Source organism: Heteronotia binoei, chromosome 13 (assembly GCF_032191835.1).
Source record: "Heteronotia binoei isolate CCM8104 ecotype False Entrance Well chromosome 13, APGP_CSIRO_Hbin_v1, whole genome shotgun sequence".
Lineage (NCBI taxonomy): Eukaryota > Metazoa > Chordata > Lepidosauria > Squamata > Gekkonidae > Heteronotia > Heteronotia binoei.
In genome coordinates, this window is record NC_083235.1 from 15608457 (window position 1) to 15620237 (window position 11781).

At 46.0% G+C, this 11781-nt stretch overlaps 2 protein-coding genes across 2 annotated transcripts; both read right to left on the reverse strand.

Annotated features, from left to right (window-relative positions):
* Positions 1–381: 381 nt before the first annotated feature.
* On the reverse strand, positions 382–1320 carry LOC132581980 (olfactory receptor 1J1-like). Its single transcript, XM_060253491.1, has one exon. It carries the CDS (start codon positions 1315–1317, stop codon positions 382–384), a length of 936 nt encoding a protein of 311 aa, XP_060109474.1. The 5' UTR covers positions 1318–1320.
* A 7211-nt stretch (positions 1321–8531) lies between these two features.
* On the reverse strand, positions 8532–9473 carry LOC132581976 (olfactory receptor 1L1-like). The gene has a single exon (XM_060253487.1). It carries the CDS (start codon positions 9471–9473, stop codon positions 8532–8534), a length of 942 nt encoding a protein of 313 aa, XP_060109470.1.
* Between the last annotated feature and the right edge of the window lie 2308 nt (positions 9474–11781).

The following is an 11781-nucleotide window of genomic DNA, read 5'->3' on the forward strand; positions in this document are numbered from 1 at the left end:
TTTATTTTTGTGCTGTAGTTTTGGGATACTGTATGTCATATAAGGGTAATATATAAACATAATTTTGATACAAAAAATAAAACCTATTGATATATTAAAAAAATAAAAAAAGATTTTTAAAATGGCACCTATTAGTGGCATTATGTAGTCGCATTGTCACACGGGGGTTTTTTGTTTTGTTTTGTTTGCTCAGCATGTGCACTTTCCCTGTGGTTCCAGTTTTTTCAAGCTACAAGAGCATTGTCACAACTAATTAAAGCTATTCTTATGTGGGGAAGAAGGAACCCTTTGTTCCCCAGCACGGAGGGTCCGGTTCCGTTCTTGCTCTTGAGGAAAACATAGGGATACCCAATCAAAGACATAGTTTGGCTTTTAGAGAAATTACTGAAAACGTTGCTTAATAACCCTCTTCATGGCCGCCTTCATCTCGCTGTTCCTGAGGCTGTAGATGAAGGGATTCAGCATGGGGCTCACCATGGTATACAGCACGGTCGCCACAGTGTCCTGGAAGCCTGGGCTCTTGGAATGTGGCTTGAAATAAACAAAGCTGATACCACCAAAGTACATGAGCACCACGCAGATGTGGGACCCGCACGTGGAGAAGGCCTTGCGCTTCCCGGTGGCAGATGGAATCTTCATGATGGAGTAGAAGATGAGGGCATATGAGACAATAATGAACACAAATGGTGTCAGAACCTCTACTACCCCCTCGGTCATCACTGTTAAACCTATGAGGCTCGTATCAGAGCAGCAGACAGACAAAAGCGGAAAAACATCACAGAAGAAATGAGGGATTTCTTCAGGGTCACAGAATTCGACACGGGACATCAAAAATGTATAAAGCAAGGAGTGGATTGTGGGGACAACCCAGGACACCGTGGCAAGTTGAAGGCAACGTTTGTGGCTCATCATAGCGGAATAGTGCAGCGGGCAGCAGATAGCCACATAGCGGTCGTAGGCCATGGAAGCCAGCAGGAAGATGTCGAAGTTGCCAAAAAACACATAGAAATACATCTGGGCCAGACAACCATGGTAGGAGATAGTCTTCTTCTGAGACAGCAGGTTAACTAATGCCTTGGGGATGGTGGTGGAGGTGAAACCAAGGTCAGCTAGGGAAAGGTGGCTGAGCAGGAAGTACATGGGAGTCTGGAGGAGCTGTATGTCACAGCGGATTAACAAGATGATTGTGACGTTTCCCAGGAAGGTGAGCAGATAGATGGAAAGGAAGAGAGGGAAGAGGAGTCTTTGGAACTCTGGCTGGAATGGAAAACCTTGGAGGAGGAACTCAGAAACATCTGTTGTGTTCCTGTGATTCATTGGACTGATGCTGCTGAAGTGAGGAGACAGCAAGGAAGTTAGAGAAATTACTGCAGCCAAGCATGGCTAATAAATCCCAAGATTCGCACTTCTCCCTCCCACTATTATCTGGCTACCCAATGAGCAAACTGTGGGAGAATTCTTCTATAATTTATTCTCTCTCTGTCTTGTATCTCTGTCTTTGTCCCCTGATTTATCCATTATTCCTGCCACATGAGAAATGCCTCAAGATTTAGTGTCAAAATTTAGATTTAGAATGGTAAAGTTCCTGAGCTGGAATTCAAAATCTAAGTTTCCCACTGAGTGAGAAAAATCCGCACAATGGGGCCAGGTAATGGAAAGAGAACTGTTGTATATGTGGACTAATGTTGCTATCACCCATGTTCCTGCCTGGCTCATTGGAGCCTTTTGGTCTGAGCTTGGGAACTCGGGAACAATGGACAGTAGGATCCAAATCCCTGCCGCCCTGCTCCAATCACAGGCCCCCTGCTGGTTTAAATGGTCCAATGTCGTCCTAGCGCGGGAACCTTGAGTTGTATATAGTTGGCCCCATTGGCCCAGTAAAGTAGTCTTCTAGCTCAGCCATTACCAAGCTGTAATCGATAAAGAGAGCTTTGATTCACTGCAACTGCATCTCCTTCATGCATTGAACCCACTATATTATAAAGACATTTCCCTACAAGCTTGGGAGATCCCCTAAGTTTGCTGAAAAAATCCCAAACATTATAAAAGGTGTGGGCAGTTGCAAGGCCCCGAAAATTGGATCTTTGCTAACGTGAAGGCAGCCACTGAGGGAATGGGGTGGGAACAAAGAAGGAGCTAAGCAGTCAATTGGGGGAGAGGGAAGGTGGTAGATGGTGGCAGGGGATTCCAACTTGAGAAACAGAAAAAACTGGGTGGGCAACAAGCTGGTGGCGGCAGGAGGATTTAGCAACACTTCTTCTTCCTTCCTCTCCCGGGTGCTGGATCTCAGAAAAAGAGGGCAAGCAGTGCCAACTGGAAGCAAGATGAGGTGCTGCTGCTTCTGCTTTCTCCTTCCTTTCTCAACTCAAGCCTCCCTGCAAGAAAGAAGGCAGGCAGCAAAGACTACATGGCCATCTAAGAGCAATGCTGATTCTGTGAACTTTGACAGACAGGGCTGGATTAACAATTAGGCCAAGTAGGCACTGGCCTAAGGGTCCCCATACATTTAGGGGCCCCTGGCAGGCTTCCCCCCCGGTTTCCCCCCTGTTTGCAGCCTTCCCAACCTGCACGTGCAGCCATCAACTGAGCTGCTCTTTGCCCAACTTGCCTGGTGAGGCTGCTGCTGGCGTCGTCCAGTTGGCCTCTCTCTGCCTCTCCCCTGCAGCTTTGTCAAAGGGGCTTTTGAGAAGGTGTCCATAGCCTGCAGCAGGGCCACAGGTGGCAAGGCAGGCACTCTGACTCAGATAATTTGCAAGGCCCACCCCCCGAAGTTTTGACTGCCTAGGGGCCTCCACAGGATTTAATCCAGCCCTGATGACAGATCATGGGAAGGAGAGAAGGAAGGGTTGTATTCAGGGTTGTTTTTTTTTTGTAACAGGAGCTCCTTTGCCTATTAGGCGATGCCCCCCTGATGTAGCCCATCCTCCTGGAGCTTACAGGGCTCTTAGCACAGGACCTACTGTAAGCTCCAAGAGGGTGGCTGCATGAGGGGTTGTGTGGCCCAATATGCAAAGGAGTTCCTGCTACAAAAAAAAAAGAAAAGCCCTGTGCATCAGTGCTTAGTTCTCCTGGCCCTTTCTTATACAACCAAGAGAAACGCCAATGGCCACTTTGAGGTCAGACTGCAATTTTTCTCCAGGCCAAATTGGTCAGAGGGTTTGGTTTTCTTTTTGCCATCTTCTGGGCATGGAGCAGGGGTCACTGAGGGTGGGTGGGAGGTATTTGTGGATTTCCTGCATTGTGCTGGGCGTTGGACTAGATGACCCTGGAGGTCCCTTCAAACTCTATGATTGTATGAACCGGCAGCCAAGATTGCAGAGAGGAAGAAGCAACATTTTCCTACATCTCCCTATGAGTTTCTGGTGAATCCCTGCTCATAAAATACAAAGAGAGAGGGGGAAAACAAACTCAACCTGAGAATAAACTGAGAACGCTGCAAGGGTCCAGGCTACAGTAAACAATTTTTTATAGAAATATGTTTAATACATGGTGTATGCAATACATGAATTAAAAACAAAAAGCCTGATTAACAGGCCACAATAAGAGAATAAAGAATAAGCTTTACATATGCTGTTGTAATTTATTTACACTCTTTATTTTCTAGATGTGTATTTTAAAACTATTTTATATACTATCAACCACTGAGGAATGGCCAGTTCAACTGGATCCACAGATTCATACTTAACACACGTTGACCAAAAAACCCCAAACCAACCCAGAATTTCAGAACATCTCATGCCAAGCCAAGGTAGGAACATCCCCCAAAAGATGACCAAGTTCAGGAGACATGTTCAAAAGATCCAGGTTAGGGGAGAAAAACCTTACTTAGATTTTACTTTGCTCTATTTCTTCATCAGGCAGAACACCCATTCTCCAGGATGGGGAATGGCCAAGTTACATCAGGCAGTATAGCAGTTCTGAAATGCACTAATAGCCTGCACGTACTGAAAAAGACTAAACTTTCCCTGATTTCTCTATCAGTACATATTAATGATTCACCCACAGAACTTTGCCATGGATGTTACTGCAAACCTTCACCATCAGCAGAAGGTTCCAAAAGCTTTTCCTTTTGTAGAGACCATCTAAGGAGGCTTCATTTGACTTCCTGGGGGGAGACATTTTCCAATGCTTGATGTGCTCTTACTTACCCAAGTGGTGAATGCTACCCAAAGATGTTTTCTGTTTGCCGCAGCAGCAGCCGAGTTGTAAGTTTGTAGGTCCTGAAGAAAAGCCAGAGAGGTTAGAATGGAGGGAATATGTGGCCTTTTCCTCCAGGTTAACTCAGGCCTCCTTTTCCTTCTGAGCAGATCTGACATATACGGTAGTTTGCTGTTGCATGAAACAACAGTGGTACAGTGGCATCACCAGCTTTTGTTCACACCTTGGGGCTTTCTGGTCTTGGTGATACCCAAAGGGTGGCTCAGAAGGGTGTCTTTGTGAGCTATTCTTGAGTAATAGTTCTGAGACCTAACTCTCAAAGGCATAGTAAATGAGCCTGTTTATAGCATGATCTCTTTTTTAAAAAGACACATACATTTGCCAGAGAATGGTAGCAAGAGATCCACAAGGAATTTGCTAGAAGCAAAGAGTAATTAACATGTGGAATTCACTGCCATAGGGTTGTTACAAGCTTAGACACCTGAAAGTGGGTGCCGGATAAACAGATGGAGCGGAGGTCCATCAGTGGCTATTAGCCACAAGGTATAGAGGGAACACTGTGTCTGGGGCAGTGATGTCCTGCACTCTTGGTGCTTGGGGAGGGGGGGCAACAGTGGGGGGGGCTTATGGAGTTCTGACCCTGCTGGTGGACCTCCTGATGGCATCTGGATTTTCAGCCATTGTGTGACACAGAGCTTTGAACTGGATGGGTCATTGGCCTTATCCAACATGGCTTCTCTTATATTCTTATGTTTATGATGCTCTGTATTTTTGGTGCTTGGGGGACAACAGTGGGGGGACTTCTGGAGTTCTGGCTGCACTGGTAGACCTCCTGATGGCCCCTGGGTTTTGGCCACTGTGTTACACTGAGTGTTGGATGGGCCATTGTCCCGATCCAACATGGCGTCTCTTATCTTCTTAAGCAGAGACTGGATGCAGATTAGTGACAGATTAAATACTTATGGTATTTTTTTGCCCTCTTGGATGCTGGGAAGAACCGCTTCACCTGCCCCAGACAAATTGACTAATGACCTGGTGGCAGAGAAAGCCAGGCATAAGACCCAGTGGCCACATGGTCGTACACAGGAGTCCCATGGCGCATGCCTTAACTAGGGTGGGGGAGCTGATGGGGACCATGGGGCACCACGTGGCTGGCCATCTGGACAGCTAGCACTGGGGCAAAGGATGGGAACAGTGGTGGCATAGTGTAACTGATATGGATCAGTGCTGAAGGCAAGGATAGTGGCCCAGGCCCAGCAACTTTGATCATGGTATAAGACCATTATCCATGAACAGAGTTCCTTATGAATGTTTGCCAGGGCTTTTTTATTTTTGTAGCAGAAACTCCTTTGCATATTAGACCACACCCCTCTGATGTAGCCAATCCTCCAAGAGCTTTAAGTACGGGGCATACTGTAAACTCCTGAAGAACTGGCTACATCAAAGGGCTGTGGCCTAATATGCAAAGGAGTTCCTGCTACAAAAAGCCCTCATGTTTGCCATGCTATACTTTGAGCCCCAATCAGCCCTCACAACAGACACCCTATGAAGTAGGTGGGGCTGAGAGCATCTGCCCAGAACTGCACTGCTGACTCCCCACTCCCCCAGTGTGAATTTTCCTCTCCATTCCCTTCCCAGCCCATGGGTCTTGAGTGAGGACACACTAACTCAGAGCTTATCAGTTGCTGTCCTTTATAAAGTTTACATCTCTGGTGCCTAGCATTACATTTTATGGCACACAGTGCCTGGCCCGACAAAGTGAAATTTATGTTGGATCAGGCCCTCATAACAAATGAGTTTGACACCTCTGTTCTAGAACTTGCTTTGCTCTGATCTTTTTATGAACATCAGTGTCCAGGTGGGTTTGCCCGAGTATAAACAAGAAAATGAAGATTTACAAATTGCCACAGCCTAGGGTTGCCAAGTCCCCTGCACCCTTCGGCTATGGTACCATAGAGTTTTTCTCCCAAATTGCTAGAGCATCTGGGAAAACCATAGAGTTTTCTCAGAAGCTTCTAGAGCGGCCCGCGTGTAATGATGCTGGCACAAGGATTTCACTTGTGAGTGACATCATTGCACCGGCGACGCTGGGAGGGGATCCCCCTGCTGGCCCACTGCAAGCTGGCAGGTTGGGGACCTCAAAAGTGGGAGAACCTCCACCCCGCCTGGGAACTTGGCAGCCCTACCACAGCCACTGCTATTGTTCCTCCTAATCTCTAATGCCTGCCATTCATCCCCCACACTTACATATATAACTAGAGGACATTTTGCCAGCTTTTAAAAAAATGGTGATAGGGTGCTCCAGATATAGTGCAAAATGTACCCTCAGGCGGGTGGCATGATGCCCCCCAAACAATAACTTAATGGGCTTTTCTGAGGAGGACAATGATGTAGGAGAGGCTTGATGATCCTGCAAGTACCAGGCAAGAAGGGCTTTAGGGATATACCTCCTACTGATTTCCTTAAAAGCCTTTTGGTGGAGCAAGGAGAGGAGGAAGGATGAGGTGGGTGTTAGCAGTCAGACCCCTCTTCTTGCAGAGGTAGAATAACTATCATAGGGTTATAGGTAAAATAACCATCAATACCCTTTTTAAAATATCACCTCAAAATCATGTGCAAGACACTGCCTGGCCCCAAATGACACAAAATGGATGCCAGTCAGGAACAAGCCTGGACAAGTAGCTAGAAGTGTGAGTCTGAGTGGCTGACTGTCTACTGCACGATCCATGCTTTGGAGAAATGTGTAATTTAGTACTATGGGTCTGACTCACCCTTGAACTAATCCCACCAACACCCAGTCTTACTTACATCCTGTACCCACTTACATTAATTAAGCGGTGATTTAATCAATGCTTAATTCTGTCCCACTAACTCATTAGCCCTTCCTGCCCAGTACTTGCAGGATCATCAAATCTCTCCCACATCATTGTCGTCCTCAGAAAAGCCCATTAAGTTATTGTTTTTTGGGCATCATGTCACCTACCTGAGGGTACATTTTGCCCTATATCTGGAGCACCCTGCTTCCCAGCAGTGTGTGTGTGTAGCTTTGTTGGGCTCTCTTCTCTCTCAAAATGCTGGCCATTTTGCTGCTTCCATGGTCCTCTTCAAGATCAGTCATTATTGCCCTTCCCTAAAATTGCTTTTCCAGTTTCCTCCCTATATTTCTCTTTGTTAGCCCTCGTGTGTATGTTTATGGTATGCATTTTATTTCATTGTCTCTTTTTATTTAAAAAAAACCTTTCCAGTTGAACACTTACTTCATTTATTTGAGCGTTTTCTTAAAGCAAGACATACATGGGTGGGGATAAGAGTTGTACTTACTGTAAATGTTCATCATTGACATCTACTATGCAGAGACCCATTCAGCCTGTGCAACCACAGGCCCATTGTGGTGCTGTACAGCAAGATGGAAGACAAACCCAGTTACCTGCCTCTTGCTCTGTCTCCTTTATACTAATTCACCCAACTAATTAGGAGACTGCCTAACATGGGGGTAACACAGTGATCCTTACAAAATGACAGATAGGACAGAACTGGGAGAAACAATAGAGGACACGTCACAGAATACACCATACATAAAAGTAAAAGTAGTCCCCTGTGCAAGCACCAGTCGTTTCTGACTCTGGGATGATGTTGCATCTTGACATTTTCACAGAAGACTTTTTAATGGGGTAATTTGCCATTGCTTTCCCCATTCACCTACGCTTTACCCCCAGGAAGCTGGGTACTCATTTTACCGACCTTGGAAGGATGGAAGGCTGAATCAACTTTGAGTCAGCTACTTGAACCCAGCTTCTGCTGGAATCAAACTCAGGTTGTGAACAGAGCTTGGACTGTAGTACTGCAGCTTTACCACTCTGCGCCACGGGGCTCCTCTCTCTCTCTCTCTCTCTCTCTCTCTCTCTCTCTCTCTCTCTCTCTATATATATATATATATATATATATATATATACTCTGTATATACTCTGTATATACCATATATATTGTATGGTATACAGTCTGCCCTTAGAAGCTGTCATTTTCTTCTGGGAAACTGACCTCTGTCACTTGGAGATCAGTTGCCTTTGCAGGAAAACTGGATAAGTCTATCAGTGCCTACTATCAATGATGGCAGAGAAGAAACCTCCACATTCAGAGTCACTAATCCTCTGAATCCTAGAGCCAGGAGGCAACATCAGGAGAAGGTCTTGACCTCTGTGCCCTGTTGTTCGCCCTCCAGAGGGATGGGTTGGCCCCTGTGTGAGACAGGATGCTGTACTAGAGGGATCACTGGTCTGATCCAGCAGGGCTCTTCTTATGTTCTTTTGTTATTCAACAAAATGGAGAAGGAAATCACTCAGATGTATATGGGGGAGGATCTGTACCTCACAAAACTAATTGAAATGCTTCTTAATGACTCTTTTCAGGGCTGCCTTCATTTCGTTATTCCTGAGGGTGTAGATGAAGGGGTTCACCATGGGGTTGACCATGGTGTACATCATAGCAGCCCAGGTGTCTTGATGTCCCACTACATTCGAATTTGGCTTGAAATAAACAAAGCTTATCCCACCAAAGTACATGACCACCACACAAATGTGGGACCCGCATGTCGAGAAAGCCTTGCGCTTTGCCCCAGCGGATGGAATCTTTATGATGGTGAAGAAGATGAGTGCATAGGAAATGATAATGAGCACAAATGGCCCTAGGATCTCCACGACCCCCTCAGTCATCAGTACTATATCTATGACATAGGAGTCAGAGCAAGAAACGTCTAGAATAGGGTAAAGGTCACAGAAAAACTGAGGAATCTCCCCAGGGTCACAGAACTCAACTTGGAACATCAAAAATGTATAAATTGATGAGTGCAACATGGTGATCGTCCAGGACACTGTGACCATTTGAAGGCAACATTTGTGGCTCATAATGGAGGAATAGTACAACGGGCGGCAGATCGCCACAAAGCGGTCATAGGCCATGGAAGCCAGAATGTAGCTGTCTGCATTGCCAATAAAGATAGCAACAAACATCTGGATGAAGCAACCATGGTAGGAGATGGTCTTTCTCTGAGATAACAAGTTCTGTAGCACCTTGGGGACTATGGAGCTGGCAAACCCCAGATCAGCTACTGCAAGGTGACTGAGGAAGAAGTACATGGGGGTTTGGAGGAGCTGCCTGTCGCAGCGGATCAGCAAGATGATGGTGACATTCCCCAGGAGGGTGAGCAAGTACATCAAGAGGAAAATCAGGAAGAGGAGTTTTTCAACCTCTGGCTCGGAAGAGAATCCACGGAGGAAGAATTCGGAGACCTGAGTTGTATTCTTGTGATTCGTTAGCATGATGCTGCTGTAATGAGAATAAGAAGAAAACTAGAGAGCCTACAGCCAACATTTTGGTTGATAGATTCCTAGGCACAAAATCCTCCCAGCACTGTCTAAAGGTAAAGCACCAGTCATTTCCAATTCTGGGGTGACGTTGCATCATGATGTTTTGATGGCAGACTTTTGACGGGCTGGTTTGCCATTGCCTTCCCCAGTCATCTACATTTCCCCCCCAGCAAGCTGGGTCCTCTTTTTACCAACCTCGGAAGGATGGAAGGCTGTGTCAGCCTTGAGCCAGCTACCTGAACCCAGCTTCCGCTGGGATCGAACTCAGGTCGTGAGCAGAGCTTGGACTGCAGTACTGCAGCTTACCACTCTGCACCACGGGGCTCCTGCAAAAATGGAGCTTCCAAGCAAACACATCCTTTTGAAGGGGTGCTGTTTTGAGCAGAGATGCAATGAGTTTTCACAATAGACTTAACCTCTGCTCCCCCTTTCATTCCAAATTCTCCCCGTGCTTGACTCAGCATTCTGAATACATACTTGCCTAATCATAACACTGCCCTCCTATTTGTTTTAGTTTAAAGAAACAGCCTTTGGGATTGATTACTGCATTTGCATGTAACATATAGCATTCCATGAGATCTGCTTGCTTCACTGACTGTGTATAAGATGGTGGCCTATATTCAGACTGTTACAAGTCTAACTACACTGAGTAACCAAGGAAACCTAAATACTAGCAGCATGACAGGGCTTGGGAATTATAAGTGTCATCTATTTGTACCCTTAGGTTCTGTCCCCAGCAAGAGAACATATCTGCACCTTCCTGTGGAATTAGTGATTGTGCATTTATTTTCCGATGAGCATCTATTGGATAGTGTCCATGCCATCAATGTGAGGCATATCATGCATTTCTCCCTCCCTAATCATTTTGACTACCCTAGACATCAAACTAATTTCTCCCTGATTTTTTCCTTTCTTCTGCCTTTATGACAAATGCTTTCAGAGGTGGCCAGTAATGTGAACAGCAACGGACAAGCAAAGGACTGCTCACACACTTAGTAGAAAAAATCCCAATGCGGCACCAGCAGCTGGGGCAACAGCCTATGGTAGTGTGTAGGGGGACGGCTCGGAATGTCTGGAATGCCCCTGTGAAGTGCTAACTAGATCTTCTCCGCTGGCCTTTGTCACTGGCTGAAGACACCCCGCAGTAAGGACAGTGTGGGAAGGGGTGGGTGCTTGCTTGTTGATCAGTGCTCAATGGTAGCATCTTCCTCCTTCGTGCCACACAAATAATACCAGTACTCACTGTTCACTAGAGGATGGGAGGATGATGGTTAGAACGAGTGGTAGTTTGCTGGCTTGTTCTTCATGGCTTATACTAATGGTTGCATAGTTTTATCGTACCATTTGGACTGTGAACTGCCGCTAGCGAGTCTCAGTGGCGGAGGGGTGCAATACAATACAGGAAAGGAGGCATGTGCATTGTGGGTAGGGCAGGATATAAATCCAATAGAATAATAATTTTTTTTTTCTAAACAAATACATTCTAACACAGAGAAGTATGATTCCCTCATCCCTCTGGAGAAACGCCAGTGTCTGAAAATGTCTTCTGCTTACCTGTTTCAAAATCTAGAAAGGGAGTGAGGATGGGGTTTAACAGACCACCTAGAAGGCAACCTGGATCCTTTAACTTACAGTTTGACTCGTGGTGTAGCATCCCCAGTTGTCCCCCATAGCACATACAGAGCTAACAGACTTCGTTGCCTTAACTTTCTCCTGTCTCCTTAATCAGTGCAAAACATCCCTTCACCAGCAGAATTCTGCCAGGAACATCATTGCAAATTTTCTCTCTCATTAGGAGGTTCCAAGAGGTTGCCCTTTGTGGAGAGCACATTAGATAGACCCTCAGAGAACAGAGACCTTGGTAGACTTATTAATGGTAGACACTGTACAGTGCACAAAGTGTTCCTACTTACCCAGCTGATTAGTGCAGCTTAAAATTTGCTTTCTGTTTTCAGAAGCAAGAGGTGGAATTGTGTTTGTGTTGCTGATGTTGCCAATTTTAAGGGTGCAAGGAGCTTCACACAGGGAGATCTGGGACATCCTTTGTTGGATGGCTTTTCTTCATGCCTTTGGACTCTTGGGAGCTGTGATATCCAGAACTGAAGGATGGAGGATGGCGCAGCTGGGTTCCCTCTTGAGAGATTCTCCCAAGAGCAGCTCAGAGACACCATTTCAAAGGCTTTGCCAATTAGCCTAGTGTTTACAGCAGCCTCCACTCTACCATGAAAGGTTGGGCTAGTTATACACTCTCAGCCTAACC

What these genes read in the sequence shown, in the direction of transcription:
- LOC132581980 (XM_060253491.1), bottom strand. Translation starts at nt 1,317, where the DNA reads ATGAATCACAGGAACACAACAGATGTTTCTGAGTTCCTCCTCCAAGGT.
- LOC132581976 (XM_060253487.1), bottom strand. Translation starts at nt 9,473, where the DNA reads ATGCTAACGAATCACAAGAATACAACTCAGGTCTCCGAATTCTTCCTC.